Source organism: Phoxinus phoxinus (assembly GCF_949152265.1).
Source record: "Phoxinus phoxinus genome assembly, chromosome: 12".
Classification (NCBI taxonomy): Eukaryota; Metazoa; Chordata; class Actinopteri; order Cypriniformes; family Leuciscidae; genus Phoxinus; species Phoxinus phoxinus.
The window spans coordinates 30,387,518-30,403,736 of NC_136887.1; the positions used below are offsets into that span (position 1 = coordinate 30,387,518).

Sequence of the window (16,219 nt, forward strand, 5' to 3'; positions counted from 1 at the left end):
GCGAATGTAGCACATCGTATCTTAAACTTTTCACTCCAGCAAAGGTGTTTTGCATGTACTTAATGCTTAATCCAGGCCGAAAGTTTAAAAAGTGTACAAGTTTAAGGTATTTTTTTGTATTTTAACGCATGGTGGGAAGTGAAGGGGTTTCATTTAGATGCATGTTACTGTTTGCATTTGGAAAAGCAAATGCTTTCCCCCCCAATGTATCACCTGTGATTTCAGTGTAGTGCATCAGTGGACAAATGTTTTGATTCCTCATGTCTTCACAGATGGATTCATACTTCAAGGCAGTGTTTATTAAACCATACACAATTCTATAAAATCTCCAGAGACTTCATTACAGCTTTATGAACATAACAGTAGAGGCTACAACACAGAAAACTGGCATACAATCTAAAATATACATTTTGTATTCAGAAAGCCTTACAAAGTTTTATAAAGAAAATTTGACTGGTAAGAGCAAAAAAGTCAAAGAAAATACAATCCGTTTGCGCTTTAGTCTTGCATTCGATAAATGTAATTTTACCCCTGGACAAGGAAGAATCATTTAGACTGAGCCTCATTCATGACATGAGCCGAAGAAATGTTCAAGTTGTTTATAATAATGTGCACATACCCACTGACGTTATATAATAACGCCCCCATTTTGACTGATGTGAGCTCTGGTAGTGGTATGTGTTTCTAAGACAGTCTGTGGATTAAATCTTTATAGTACAAGCACATATATGCTAAAAAATATTATAATTAAATTCAGTTATGCCATGTCTCATTAAATTTGACACTAATCAGAATTTACAAAACCATTACAAATGTCATTCAGTCCTATTTTGTTAAGAGGAGACAACTAAAGACTAAAAAGCACAAAGAGTATCAAAAAATAATCACTCTTGGTGAACATCTGAAAGGCTTCTAAGTGTTAGTTCGCTCCCTATAATGGAGATCATCAGTATAAATACAGTCAATTATCCTAGTGTCTTCCTGTCAAAGAAACATTGCATATGATTTTGCAACAATCAAAAGGTTTAGTCAAACGGAAGCCAGTGGTGCCACAAGAAATGAATGCATAAGTTAAAAATACAAAGAGATCAAGAGTTGATTATTAGAGTTGGCCTGTAGTTTCACACACACGTGATCAGCAGAGAAGTTAAGCAGTGTCAGGAGGCGCTGGAGCTCCTCTGGAGCAGAAGGGAATGGCAGACGTCACACACGCGGACGGGTCTGGGGTACGAGGGCAAAGCCAGCTCATTACTAGAGCAGTTGCTGCAGTAGATGTCTCCACAGTTCCTGCAATGGTGCTTTAAACAGAAACACACATGTGGAGTTATTCACCAAAGGACTGAGACATAGTGATTGACAGAGTGGAACTTCACTCACTTTCCTCCGAGCGAGCGAGAATTCTTTTTGGCACTGTTTGCACTGCGTAGCTTCGTCGTCTTTTAGCCAGGCCTGACCCTGGAGAACAGAAATTACAACATCAATTGCAATTATCCTCATACTGGAAGTTACTTTTGAAAGAAATTAAGTGTTATTTAGAAAGGAAGCATTAAATTGATCAAAAGGGACAGTTTAAAACATTTTAAAAAGACTGCAATGTCAAAAAGACATTTATAATGTAACAAAATATTTCAAATAAATGCTGTTTTTTTTAACCTTCTATTCATCAAATTTTCAGTTTAAAACATTAAGCAGCACAACTGGTTTCAACATTGATAATAATAAGAAACGTTTGAAGAAATGACACTGAAGCTTATATATATTAAAGTGCAATAATATTTCAGCTTTTTTGCGTTTTTTTTTTTATTAAATAAAAGCAGCCTTGGTGAGCATAAGAGACTTCTTTCAAAAGCATTTCAATATCTTACCAACCACAAACCTTTGAACGTTATATACAGTAAATAGAAACAAACTAAGTTAAACTAGATTCAAACAGGAATTTTATAATAATTAATCTTCATTATTTTTTTATGTAAAATATATTACAATACATTTTTTGGAAATTCTAGATCCAAGCTTGAGTCCTCAATGTTTTATTTTCTTGTCCGTCTGGAATATTAAGTGTGATCACTTAGTAAAATTATAACACCTTTCAAACGCCATTATAATGATGATGTAGCAGTGTAGGACACTACTAACCTTCACTTGGCTGTACAAATGAACACAAACAAAGGTGAACTTGCATGAGGCTCTTTTACCTTCAAGGCTTTATTGACCTCTTTGAAGTCCTCCATCTTGAGTTTGGATCTGAAAGCAGGATTTGAGAGTAAGACTAGTGTGTGATATCTGACAGGAGGGGTGACAGAGAAATGAAGGTAGAGTGGTCTCACTGGCTGAGGTGAAGTCCCATCTCCTGTAGAGCCTGTTCCTGCTCCTCACACAACTGCTGGAGCTGCTTCTTCTCCTGTCGAAGGTCAAGAAGCTCCTGCGGGAACAAAGGTGCAGTATGCTGGATCAAAGCAGTCATTTATTAAGATACAAAATAAAAAGATTGCTTTGATTTGGTAGAACGTCTGCTCTGGTTAACGCAGCAGTGTATCTGACCGTCTGCAGGCCCTGCAGCTGCTGAAGCTGTGTGCGCAGCTCTGTGCTGTTGTCCTGCTCTCTCTGGAGTTCCCTCTGCAGGTTCTGACGCTGTTCTTTCTCCACGCTGAGCTCGGACTCCAGGCCTGCCCTGTACAAAGAGACAACAGCAACAACATGGAGTCAAATGATGAGGTATCTGCAGGTTTTTTTAAAAATCAAATTGAAAGCTTTAGAGTTTATTAGGACCTACACAAATAATTTATTACCATATGGGTGGTGTAAAGAAACATAAAAAAAACATAAAATGACTGAAAAAATTATTTTAAAAAAAGTCGAAAATAATACAGGTTTTGACAGGTTTATAAAATGATAAAGCTCACAAACCAATTCAGCCTTCAAATTTTTTTTTTTTTTGAAGAATTATAAAATTAACATAAGAATCAAAATGATAAAGATTCTAGAAATCTAAAAAAAACATATAGAGAGAGAGTACAACAAGGCTAAAGGCACACCTTAAGAAAAACGTGCTTTTCACTACTCCCATAGTGTATGACTGCAGAAAAAATATGTATGCTTTTATTGAACGTTGATGGAGCAACATATTTTGCGTGTAATATAAATCATAAAAGTGGTTTATTTGTTTAAAATTCTTGATTAATGTATGAGGTGGCAAGGTGAGGCTTTTACCACACACACACACAGGGGCAAAAAGGCACAAACTATTGACACAAATACTTTAGCTTAAATAATATGTTTTTAATTCTTATTACAAGTCCAAAACATTACTTGTTCAAAACAATCACTAGCAAAGTTTGTATTATTTTATGTTTATTTTGATAAATAAAAGAAATAATTTTTGTTCAATTAATATACTGTCATTAAAATATGTTCATTTTAAAAATACAGAAACAAAATACAGTCAATTTAATATATGATATTTAACATCTGAATCTAACCATGTCATGTCAACAAATGGAAAAGTCAATCAGCTATTTATTTATTATTATGCCCAGGGACGCTTTTAACCCAATACCATACTTTTACATATTCTCCCGTTATTGAAAAACTGCTGCTTTAATTACCTTGAACAAAACTGAAAATCTAACAATCTTGACAAAAAACATTAAATATTAGATCAACTTTGCATCAAGGATCAGTCAAATTTCCACGTGCATCATCAAAAGTGGTTGTTAGGAAAAGTCCTTTTTTGTGCCATTTAGTCAAATGAGCCTTTAGCCCCGTTGTACCCTATATATAAAAAGTATTTATTTACCTTGAATACAAGGCAGCTGCTGAAATTTGCAGGTATGATAAAAACATTCCAATATAAACATTGTCAAAATTCATCAAGGCCATATTGCATGTTTTTTTGGGTCCCAAAAATAAGAGCACTTGAATGATAATTAAGACTATTCTTAAACCATTTAAGATATTAAAGGCTACGTTCACACTGTCAGTCCGATTAAAATCCAGATTTAGTAAGTGTGAATGGCACAATGTGGATAGTCAATCATTTTAGATCAGATCTCAATCGGATAAACAAATAATCGGATTTGGACTGACAGTGTAAGCGTAGCCAAAGACTTCTTATGTACATACATTTGATTCAACTGAATTTTAGACTCTTTAAGGTCATACGGGAACCCTGTAATAAATCAATATCTTGAGGAGTGAAAGTGAGTTAGCAAAGTTAGCGTTTACAGAAGCCCAGTTCACACTACCTGAGCGTGTCGAGGTCGGCGAGGCGCTTCTGCAGAGCGTTCACTTTCCCTTTCATCTCCGATTTCAGCTCATTCTGGCTTTCGTCTGAATTCTTGCGCACATTTTCTGAATTTTGAAGTCTGAGGAGCAAATGCGTGTGTTTAAGAGGTTTCATACACTGCATATCATACATATCTCCAAAGATTACCCAAAATGTAACTTCTGTCATTATGTTGTTTCAAACCTGCATGACTTGTTCCCCCAAAGCAAGAAAAAAAAGAGAGTTATCCAGGTTTGGAACAAGATAAGGGTGAGTAAGTGACTTTTTGGGTGAACGATTCCTTAAATGTGCACCTCTGCTCCAGTTCTTTCATGGCATCCTCCATCTGAATCATCTTCTTTTCCAGTTGTATCATGTCCTCCACCTTTTTCTGGGCCACTCGGTCAGACTCCTTATGGGTCAGACGAAAAGATATACGTTTCAATTGGTCACAAGTAATCCTATTCCAGTTAACATCATGCTGTCCAGACACAAACAATGTAACACCTGTGCTTTGTTGAACATCTGTATGTTGAGATTCTTGACTTGGTCCAGTTGTTGTCGTAGTGCGGCCAGCGAGTCTTGTTTCTCGTGCGTGTCCTTTTCCAGAAGTTTCATGGCAACTTCCATTTCCTGTTTCATACCGTTCTGCAGCTCCAGCTCCTTTTGTAGCTCCTGATTGGACCAACAGTGTATGCGATTAGCTCTATACAATGTTATATACACTGCCCGGCCACACACTCCATCATTTAGTGTTAGAGGAACTGTTGCCAATCATGCTAGAAGCATAATAATCATCCAATCATAGATGCTTAAAGTCCCCCTGTAGTCAATAATTTTGTCCCTTAAAACTCATCTTTGATCACTAAAATGACACATTTAACGTTTATTTTCCTGTGAAAAATATTTCTTCATGCCTTAAAATAGCTTGAATGTAACTACACCCTTTTCAAATTTAGTATACGCGGAGCTATGATCAATTAGTCCCCGCCTCCACTCACTCACACCAGCTCAGAGATCCACTCGGTCAACTTTACTGTACGCTGCACAATGGCAAGTGGAAATACTGGTTTAATTCACCCATATATTTTTGAACCGGAAACTGATTCAGAAGAAGAAGTGGAAGAGTGAATTATACAGGCTCTTCTAGAAGTCGATGTATCAGAAGTAATCCGTTTTTGAGACACTTTTTTTCACGGCAGTTTTAAGGAGAAAACACTTACTAATGGCTTTGACTTTGCACATGGTTTGTCTTAAAGCATATTAAAAACACCACATAGACATATAAACAACATTAAAAACTTTTCTTTTGGCCGGGCAGTGTACTACGCAATACAATATTGACTCCAAAATAACTGTACATTCAGAGCTGGATTATTTTACATTCTTACCTGCCGGATTCGTTTCTCCTCCTTGTACTGCTTCCAAACTACATTGTACATTTCATCCAAACCCTGACGTGTCTGCCGATATGTTTCCAGCTCCACCTGGCTGTCTTGCATAGTCACCTAAAACATTCCAGATGTGAGGCAAATTTGTCTTCGCTTGGTAAATAAAACTGGCCAGATGGTAGGTAACTTTTTTTAGAATTACTTTTATTTTCTCCCTTTCACCTGATGGATTTTGGGTTCCTTGCAATTGTTGTATTTGGCTTGCTTAGTTGGGGCTTTAATGGCATTTAACATTAAATAATATTATTGATTTGACTGCACTGACACTCATGGGAACAAAACTTGAACTGAATTGAGCTGGATGATGGTCCTAGAGCTGATTATACTCATTTCATAATTGATGAACTTTACACAGTTATTGAACTGAACTGAATCAACACTGAACTGACTTCGGCTGAATAATGACACGATTGTCTGTTTAGAGCTGATTTACAGCAGAATTTGTCTCATATTTGATGAAGTTTGAGTCATTGGTCGTAATTTTCCTGTTTATCACTGTGAAGCTGGCTTTGAAAATCTGTATTGTATAAAGTGCTATATAAATAAAGGTGACTTGACAAAATGATTAGCGATAAACCCATTTTTGGCCATTGTTAGGCTATCGGCATTAGTATTTCAAGAAGTAAAATTATGCTTCTCAATTTTTTACAAATGATTTCATACAGACATTTATCTTGTAACTCTCACCTCCTCTTTCCTCTGACTATTTTGAAGAATATTAGAATTTTCTTCTTTAAGTTGTTCCTGCTCTTCACACAGAGCGTTGATTCTGTCGGTGGCGGCTGTAAGCTGCATTCAAGACATCAAATAAATAAATAAAAATGTAAATTCTGTTTTTAACAGAGTGCATGATTTAGAAGCAAAAAATCTAAATATGCAAAAGCACACAATGTTTACACCTGGTCAATTCATTTCATGGTTTATTTACTGATTAGATAGCTATAGGATTTGTTGAAACATTTCCATTTACACTTGTTGGCCACATAAATGTGTTTCCGCAATTCAATCATTAATTCCCGTGCTATATGCAAATGTGCGCTGCATTTAATGAATTTCTCTTCATTTTATTCACCACAGATGACGTTATGCATAGTAAAAGTAGGCATGATAAGCTCCTTATATGGTTATTTCGGGGTGGAGATGCGTATGCACAATCTTCTTTTTATAAATGGAATTTTGCGCAGGTTCTGGCGTACGCATGGTTTTATAAATCTGAAAACTTTTGTGCGTATGCAAAATCTAGCTTTTATGCGGCATGTACACTTTTAGGATGAAATCTACATAAGGTTTTATACATGAGACTTTTCACGATCAGATAGGTATCCAATCAGAGAAAAAGCGTGAAGTGATCAGGTGCAAACAGGCCCATAAAGCCCATAAAAATCAATGCAACAGGTTCTTGTTGTACAAGTGTTTTCACCTCCTCAATGAGTTTGCTGTTGGTCTTCTCCAGCGAGTCCATCTTGACCTGAAGATCCGTCACCGTGCAGCTCAGATGCCGGTTCAGTTCTTCTATGTAGTGCTTCTGGTCAAGAATGGCTGTCATTTTTGAATCACTGTTAGCAGTTAAAGAATCAAAAAGAGTCAACATTACTGAACATTGTTGCACAGAATACAATCGTGACATTAAAGGGATAGTTCACCCAAAAATGAAAAATTTGTCATCATTTACTCACCTTCAAGTCATTGTTAAACACAAAAAAAGATATTTTAATGAAGGTAGCCATTGACTTCCATAGGTTTTTTTTCTACTATGGAAGTCAATTGCTATCCGTCTGTCCGGTTACCAACACTCTTTAAAAGTGTTCAAAACAAGAAAGAAACTCATGCAGATTTGGAACAACTTGAAGGTAATAAGCGATGATCACACACTAAATGATCACACACTCACTCTTGTGTGGTCTCAGTTGCTTGCGAATCCTTCAGATACATTGAGAAGTCAATGACACACACCTGCAGGAACAAGAACGCAGTGTTTAGTGTCAATGAGCACATCTGGCAGCCTGGTTTTTAATGGCTATATGTTTCACCTGAGAATCCAGATCCTCTCCTTTCACACACAAATTTGCATCGATCACATTCAGACCCACCAGCATCCCTACAATCACAGTCCCCTCTTCCTCTATTATAAGAGCCCCAGGCTCATAAAATTCCCTGAGAAAGAAACAGAGCAGGAATTTACTTTGGGAAACACATTTAATAGCGCTACAACCTTTTGTATGAAATCAAATAAATTCTGTACGATATCAAATCTGTACAAGAGTCTAAATATTGACGTTTTTTTCAATGACTTAACTGCTCTTACCCAAGAAGGTCTCTTCTATTAATAAGCACCTTCATGTAGTCTGCAATCTTTTTCTGCATAAGAGCCAGATGCAGCCACGCTCGAGCTCGACCAAGCCCTGTCCTGAAACAACACAGAACCTAATGAATGTAAAGAGCAAATGCACGCTCTCCTATTACACTGATTCAAACATGATGTTACGTCCAAGACAAGCGCCTGTGAGTGATGGGCACCTACTTGATTCCCGGCATATCACGCACACTGGTGGCAATATCAGCTGACTCAGGGCTCAGTTTCTCTATCAACTCCAGAGGAGCCCAGATCGACTTATTCTGACCAATGAAAGATTTCCTCACTGCCCATGAGGGAAGATAGAAACATGCAGGATTTAGGCCATAAAAACTGGTTAACTTCACAAAACATGCCAACAACATTTAGGTCTTACACCCTGAAATCAAAGACAATTAAACACAATTCCATATTATTGAACTCTGAAGCAGGGTTATTGGGAAATAAAATGAAAACCAAAAAAATTTAACATTTTGATTACTTGAAATAAAACATATACTGAAATTTATAAAGAACATTACACACTACTATTCAAAGGTTTGGGGTCAGTAAGAGATCTTTGGTGTCTTTTTTGGGATAAATTAAATAAATTATAATATATATTATATTTAATTAAGAATTAAAAAATGAATACCTTTTTTCAGCAAGGATGCATTAAATTGATGAAAAGTGACAGTAAAGACATTTTTTAATATTACAAAAGCTTTCTATTACAGATAAATGCAGTTCTTTTGAAGTTTCTGTTCATCAAAAAGTCCTGAAAAAAAAACTCTTGAGCAGCAAATCATCATGTTAGAATTATTTCTGAAGGTTCATGTGACTGAAGACTGGAGTAATGATGCTGAAAAATCAGCTTTGACATCACAGGAATAATTTACCTTTTACTATATATTCAAATAGAAAACAGTTATTTTAAATATTAAAAATAATTAAAAATATTTCACAATATTTTATAATTTATTTTACAATACAATATTTTTTGCTGTATTTTGGATCAAATAAATGCAGCCTTGGTGAGCATAAGATACCTCTTGTAAAAATATTAAACAATATGTATATATATATATATATATATATATATATATACACACTTTGGGGGGGGGGGGGGGGGGGGGTTGATAGACTCAATCTACTGCATCTACGCCAGCTATGTGTTTGAATGCATGAAGATAGAATACCTTTATATATTACATGTTCAGATATTCATACAACAAAATATTCTGGGAAAAAGTTTTGTGAAAAGTATCAAAAATGCTGGCGCTGGCTGTTAACTTTTTTTTTTTTTTTTAAACGCTAGTGGGGAAAGAGTTAAGCTTTATGTCCCATCTCACCTTTTAAACCATGTTTAAGGCAGTGCTCCAGAACCACGAAGAACTGCTGCAGAGGTGGAAACTCAGAGTCCAGCGTGCGTCCGAGACTGAGGGAGGACTGGATCAGAACCTTAATGCTGAGCTTCATCATGCTGAGGAGGTTTGACCGCTCCACCACCATGGGATCCTTCACAGCTGGACGGATCCGAGACAACACAGATGCATTAACACATGAACACACAGCAAACACTTCCTGTGGCATCTGCAAAGCTACTCACTCAGCACACTGTCGGTTAGTTTAACTGGTGAGTCAGTGTAATTATGTGCAAACGCAAAACAATGACTCAAATATTACACTGACTTAGATCAACAACAAAAAAGCCTTAAACAGAACTTGAGGGGAAGTGGAAGTTCCTGCTAGAGAAAAAATATCCAGTCAGGAAGCAGGTGCATTATTCAATTCCTGTACGCTGTAATGGTCTAAAAAAACAATTATGTCATATGTTGACATTATATATAAAAGAAGCTACAGATGTAGGGCAACGTATAACACACTGGCTGTATTAAAATGTTTAAGCTTAAATTTATAAGTCGCTTGTTATAATCATGCTGAACAATGGCCAGATAAGAGTTGCAAGGATTCAGCTCATGAATAGATAAACCTGTTTGATGCAATAACTTGGACCTGGACATTCTTTTGAATGGTTTTGTGGTGTCTAGGTCTCTGTTACAAAACTGTACTGGTGTGTTTATATACTATCAAATGGTAATATCATGTTCTTTGTCATATCACATAGTATTGAAATTGTAATATATTCTTATACCTTAGTATTTGGGAGGCTAACATGACATTTCAGCAGTTGACTGGTATGCTATATTTTTAATTACTTTGACTTTAGTACGCTGTATAATTATTATTCATCCAGTCTCATATTTCTCATCAAGCAAATGCGTTTTCTCATGTCAAGTACGACAGGGGGTTTTAAACTGGGGTCCAGGGGCCACAGGGGAGAGCTAGAGAGTCTATGGAACATTTTAGAAGAAAAAAAGTGCAAAATAAAATGAATTAATTACTTAGTTAATTAACTCGGGTCGAAGAAAGGTCTCGAGGGGCCCCTTCGAATGCACCCAGGCCTGAGCTTCCGGCACCCCCCCTCGTGGAGAAATCGGTCCCATCAGACCAGGGTCCACTTCAGAACCGAGCTGCTCCGGGGGCCCCCGCTTAACCTCAGAGTCCCGAGCCTCTGGGACCTCCCTGGACCGAGATATCGGCCGTTTCGTTACTCAGGAAGGGAGCCGCCCCAGGGTTCAGGACTCTGAGGTCAGGGATCCCCCGAGGGGCCCCTCCTAACCCCAGAGTCCGGAGCCCGGGGACCTCCCTGGACCGAGATACGGCCACGTCCTACACAGCTTTGACCGGGCATGACTCTGGTACCGAGCAGCCCAAGGGCTCCAGACTTTTTAAATAAAATAAAAAAACTTTATTGAATTGAATAAAATAGATTTAAATAAATAACACATCAACAGCACAGTACTATAGTATAAAAAGTATAGAAGAGTTAAAAATAAATAAACTTCATGTAACAAACTAAATGTTTTCCACACAATATTTTCCACTTTTCATTTAATACAATTTTATATACAGGGTATATACAATTTTCAGAGTAGGGTATTTGTGCATGACAGATAAAAGATGAAGTGGCTGTCTTTTAAAACTTGGATAGTCCCACCTCACACAAGGATGATTATAGGAGTCTGTGGCATCTAAGACTGAAAACCCCTGATTTGACACTTCATGCGATATTAGTTTTAAATACTGGTTTCACACTTCATAGTTATTTAAATAGGCAGCAAAAATGTTTAAAACTTCATGGTAATAAAATACACATTCCCTTATCCATTCATACAAATCTGAACGTAATATTTGTATGTTGAAGTTATTCGTCAACTACCAATTTTCGTTGTGATATTACCATGGTACGTGCATGTATTTTTATATACAATATCTTTGGAATACCCTGGTAGTACCATGGTAATTCCTTTGTACTTTTATGTTAGTTCTGTTATTGACTACTTATCTTAGTAAGTAAAAGTCAGTGAACGTTCTTATCCCTATATGTAAATGTCAAACTGAGGAACAAGTGTCCTACCTGCTGTCTTTATGTGATCAGAGGTGTCAGGGGGGTGCTGTGATGTGTCAGATCCCTTTAACCCCGCACTGTAATGATTCACTCCGATGCTCAGCGTCTCCGACGCTTTACGAGCAAACGAGAAAATCGGCGCAGACCAAGAGCTGTCTGTCGGTTTGTCCTTCTGGGCCTCGTCGGTATCATTGGCGACATCATTTTGCACCGGTTCCGTGGCCTCTGGATCTTCTTCTTCTGCAGGAACGTCCTCGCATTCAACTTTCGTGTTTGGGTCCTCGTCCGCCATGTTTACTTGTCCAAACATGTGACTCGAGGCCAAAGCAATCGAGTTTGATCGCTTAGGGAGACAAATCCATTAGCGAGTGAGCAGATTTTTCCTTTAAAAACACATTTTTAGCCATCAATTTAAACAAATGATTATTAAATTATTTAAAATCTTATATAAATTAAATAAATTAAAAATTAAAATATAATAAAAAATGCAAAAGTTATTAAAGATAGATTGAAAAACAGACAGACAGACAGACAGACAGACAGACAGACAGACAGATCGCCATGTAGATTGTTAACCTTTTTAAGTTTAACCTGCGATATACTTATAAAAAAGAAACACAAATTTGATCTTTATGCTGTTTTGACTCTCTATGTAACAGTTCAAAATATTCGCTAGATGGCAGTAGCGAACGCTGCTTTGCTTATTTGAATGGTGAATGATCACTGATCAGTGATCATAAAATATCATATGCATGATGTTCAATGTGTTGTTGTATTCCTCCTATATATAAAAACAGGGATGTCTCTGATGCGAAGTAGTTTTAGGATTTCAAAAGCAACCTGACTTAAATGTTTACTTTTTTTTTTTTTAGTTTCTCTTGATTTCCAATAATTGTGATGGATTAACAAAAGTCATAGGTGTGACTGAAAGAATGCAGTCGTGGTTAAGGGTGTTAAGGATTAAGGAGGATTAAAGATTTTTGTCAGATCTTAACATGTAAAGCAATTTAATGTTTGGTCATGAATGTTCTCATTCATTTAATCACACCAGATTGCCAGAAGAGGAAATTAAGTCTGGTATTAGGTCAAATGCAGCTGAACCTGGTTGCTTCACTACGGGGATTTGTAGGCTACGTTTAGGCTAACCATTATATATTCATATCATTATCAGATAGACATCTGACGTTAGACGTTAGACATAGCCTACCATGTATATGATAATTTTTTTGCCGAGTCAAATTTAATGACAAGCAACTTTTAATTATTTTTCTAGCCTTTCCATTTTTCTTGTGCATATGTCAATAAGTCAAATAAATTGTGAAAATGTAACAATGGCAATTTATTTGTGAATTATGCATACAAAAAAAATGTGTACCTACCTTACTAACACCAGAATAACATTTTTCAACATAAATAAATAAATAAAAACGGCGAACTTTTTTTCACAAGTCCGCTCTAGTGGGCGTGGCCGCGTCATAATATTTAAACGACTGTCAAGTGAGACTCGACTGATTTTCAACCTTGACGCACGAGAGACGCTCACAGTAACAAAGTAACACTCGAAGACGCAAAGTAACAATCTCCTGTGACTTCAAAGGAATTAAGAGAGCGGGAAGGATTTTATTTTTAACAACTGATTCTATCGTCGTCATGACCAGAAGGGAAAATATGAAGTTTTTAACTGTTTTGCGTCTTTTTGTCTTTACCATCGGTGAGTAGGCAATACCTCACAAACGGTCACTTGGTGCTGAAGGGTGTCGAAATACAATCCTGAGCTAGTTATATAAATGTAAAATGTTTTGTATTTATGTGGAATTTTCATAACATGGCTTGTTTAATACTTAACACAGACTTTGTTTAACCCTTTAAAACCTAATATTTGCCAGGCAATCTATTAATGGGTCAACAATGTCATTCTGTTTTAAGAATATTCTGGGATATATTTATTTTTGTCTCATGCGTTCATTCGTTAGCTCAGTGTCTGTGCATGCAAGATTTTTGTAAATGAAGCCCCTCAGCACCCTCTATGGGTATTAGGTAATGCACACAAACTATTATTAGTTTTAAAACATGCTTATTTGTATGTAAGCCTCGAGACCTTAAAAAAAACTGTTAAATTGTAGTTAAAATGGAAAATATTGGTGTGCTCTTTGCGTTAATGAAGAAAAATAAGATAAAAATGCAATTCTGAGACACCCAGTGAACATATTATTTAAATCGTGGTCAACAATCCACTGCTTAACCGGTAACAATCAATCAGCCTAACTAATGAAGTTTTAATGGCCATTTTCTATGTTTTTCCATTCAGTAGCCGTCACGTCGGTGAGCTGTGCGTCTATAGAGCGGTTCGAGAGCGAGAGGCCTGCACAGACAGCTGTGATTGATCTATTGGAGGCACTGAATGAGAAGAGAACTACTTTGGACAAGCAAGTGGAATATGAGGAGGAAACCGAGGAGTATTACTATGACGATGATGAGGATGAGTTTTCGGGGGATTATGGGCTGCCGTTGGGTAATTATTGTTTCTTTTTTTGCATGCGTGGCTTACTTGGTGTGCCGTAGAATTAGTTTCAATATAAGTTAACTATATTTTCTCTTCTCTCCCACCAAAACAGTTGCGTTTTCAAGAAAACCCAAAGACCCGAGTGCAGTTTTGAATGCAGAGATGACTGAAGGTTCAAAGAGGAAGGGGCTCGGAAGGAAGAAAGGAAAGGGAAAGGGAAAAGGCAAGAAAAGGAACCCTTGTCTAGTAAAGTACAAGGACTTTTGTATCCACGGAACCTGCCAGTACCTGAGGGACTTGAAGGGGCCCTCATGCATGTAAGCACTTCCCTTAAGCCATATCGCCTGTCATTTTTTTTTTTTTTTTTTTTATTATATTTAAATAGTTGTATTCTATAGCCGTGAATGAGAATCAATGGCTATTTTTCCCCCAGATGTGACTCTGGCTACTCAGGAGAGCGCTGTCACCTTTTCTACCTGGAATTAAAGACGAGTGGAGAGGCGTACGACCGCACTACGGCCCTCGCTGTGGTGGCTGTGGTTCTCTCTTCGTTGTGTCTCACCATCATTGGACTTCTCCTGGCACTCAGGTTTGTTTTTAATCCCCCTCTTTAGTTTCTATGAGCAAGTGGATGTGTGCATTGCAGTTTATCATAATGTCAGTCTTTTTATCATCTAGGTTTCACAAGCAAGGCGCATACAATGTGGAAAATGAGGAGAAGGTTAAACTGGGAGCCGCCCCACACCACTAAACGAGACTGGAGAGAACGGTGAGTGAAGTCATCCATTTGTATACACTGCATAAACTCATCCAGCCTGACTTGACTCAGTCGCTTGACATCTGGGTTCTTGTTTTATTTCAGGGCGACCGTGTGGAAATTCTACCTCAAAATGAAGTGGCAAAGTTGAATGTTGTGGAGCGCAGCGGGCACAGCGTGCTGGAGAAGAGGGAAGAGTGACCGCGTTTGTTTGGCAGGACTCGTGAACTGCCTGACTCGCAAATGACTCGCTAAAAGGTTCGCAGGAGAGCTCAAATCCTGCCACCAACTGGAACTATGACGGACTCGTTTGGGAAAACCCCGAGCTGTTCGATACAGAATAAGAAGGAACTCTTCGGGGTTGGGAATGTAGTTTGAGTTTTAGAGGCTAAGCTTTTTCTAGTACCGAAGAAGCTTTGCCTGAAATGAGTATTCTTACAAATAAGCATTTTTGTTTGTCTTGTGCACACTGTGTATTTAATCGTTGCTGGCTATGCTTTAATTTATTTATTTATGTATATATATATCTATTAATATTTATTTGGATGTAGACCAACCTTGTCCAGCCCTAATGCACTTGCAATGTATTTCAAAGTCTTTGTGTTGTATGTATGTAAAATTGTATTTATTAAAAGCAATAGTAATCCATGTCTATTCAGTATGTTAGTACTGAACAATGGTAGACTGAATCAAAATAATTATTGTGTATATATACTAAAATAAGTATATATAGTAAATATTTTGATATTTTTTCTTGCATTTAATGAGAATATTTTGGAGTTATTATTTGTATTTTAATGTCCAGGACAGTGTTAGAATGTATTTTACAGCAAACTTTATGAAAAGTCATATTTCAAGCTTAAAAAAAGGTTTTGGCCAGTAAAATGCACCGTTACTGAACAGTAAGCAAATTATGAAATGTGAATTATTTAGTTTAAGCGGTTCATTTTCCGTTATTTAATTTCAACATCCTGATCTATAAGACAAATGGTTTCCTCATTCTCTCATTGTATGTATGGAGTATTTTTTTAAATGCTCAGACAAGAAATTCAGACAAATAATAAAGACTCTTTATATATAAAAGAACAAATGTATTGTATTTTCATGAGAGATCTGTATGCTCCTGATGTTCACAAGGAGGAAGATTCCAGTCTTTTGCAATGAGTAATTTCCTCATGAGGGCAGTTACGACCGGTTTCCCATTTTGAGGATATTTTAGAAAACTGGAGTAGCGACATGAATACTGTAATGTCTACGCTGTGGCTGAAGCACTTGTCTAGTCTGCCTCCTGCTTTCAATACCAAAGATTTCTTTCATGTGACATGCACCTGTATCCTGAGCATGTGACCTGCATTGTGGCCCTTTTTACAATAAACACACTTTCACAAACACACCCATCACATGCAACTTCTCACCTTGCATTACCCGCATAACTCGCTT

At 37.1% G+C, this 16,219-nt stretch overlaps 2 protein-coding genes across 4 annotated transcripts; one reads left to right on the forward strand and one right to left on the reverse strand.

Annotated features, from left to right (window-relative positions):
• Positions 1-602: 602 nt before the first annotated feature.
• rufy1 (RUN and FYVE domain containing 1) lies at positions 603-11,876 on the reverse strand. Of its 2 annotated transcripts, XM_079631296.1 has the most exons (17): positions 11,529-11,876; positions 9,400-9,573; positions 8,237-8,354; positions 8,021-8,122; positions 7,746-7,869; positions 7,607-7,668; positions 7,136-7,271; positions 6,403-6,504; positions 5,656-5,772; positions 4,772-4,939; positions 4,579-4,676; positions 4,245-4,364; positions 2,542-2,671; positions 2,328-2,422; positions 2,196-2,244; positions 1,378-1,455; positions 603-1,298 (listed from the first exon to the last, which is right to left on the reverse strand). In XM_079631296.1, the coding sequence occupies exons 1-17, from the start codon at positions 11,827-11,829 to the stop codon at positions 1,158-1,160; spliced, it is 2,115 nt and encodes a 704-aa protein (XP_079487422.1). In that variant the 5' UTR covers positions 11,830-11,876; the 3' UTR covers positions 603-1,157. The 2 variants fall into 2 exon arrangements, with proteins under 2 accessions (XP_079487422.1, XP_079487423.1); XM_079631297.1 differs by lacking the exon at positions 6,403-6,504 and having other exon boundaries at positions 11,529-11,828.
• A 1,149-nt stretch (positions 11,877-13,025) lies between these two features.
• Positions 13,026-15,858, forward strand: hbegfa (heparin-binding EGF-like growth factor a). 2 transcript variants are annotated; one of them, XM_079630783.1, is made up of 6 exons: positions 13,026-13,230; positions 13,828-14,031; positions 14,135-14,339; positions 14,456-14,611; positions 14,701-14,791; positions 14,885-15,858. In XM_079630783.1, exons 1-5 carry the CDS (start codon positions 13,170-13,172, stop codon positions 14,771-14,773), a joined length of 699 nt encoding a protein of 232 aa, XP_079486909.1. In that variant the 5' UTR covers positions 13,026-13,169; the 3' UTR covers positions 14,774-14,791; positions 14,885-15,858. The 2 variants fall into 2 exon arrangements, with proteins under 2 accessions (XP_079486909.1, XP_079486910.1); XM_079630784.1 differs by having other exon boundaries at positions 13,045-13,230; positions 13,831-14,031.
• The last annotated feature ends 361 nt before the right edge of the window (positions 15,859-16,219 follow it).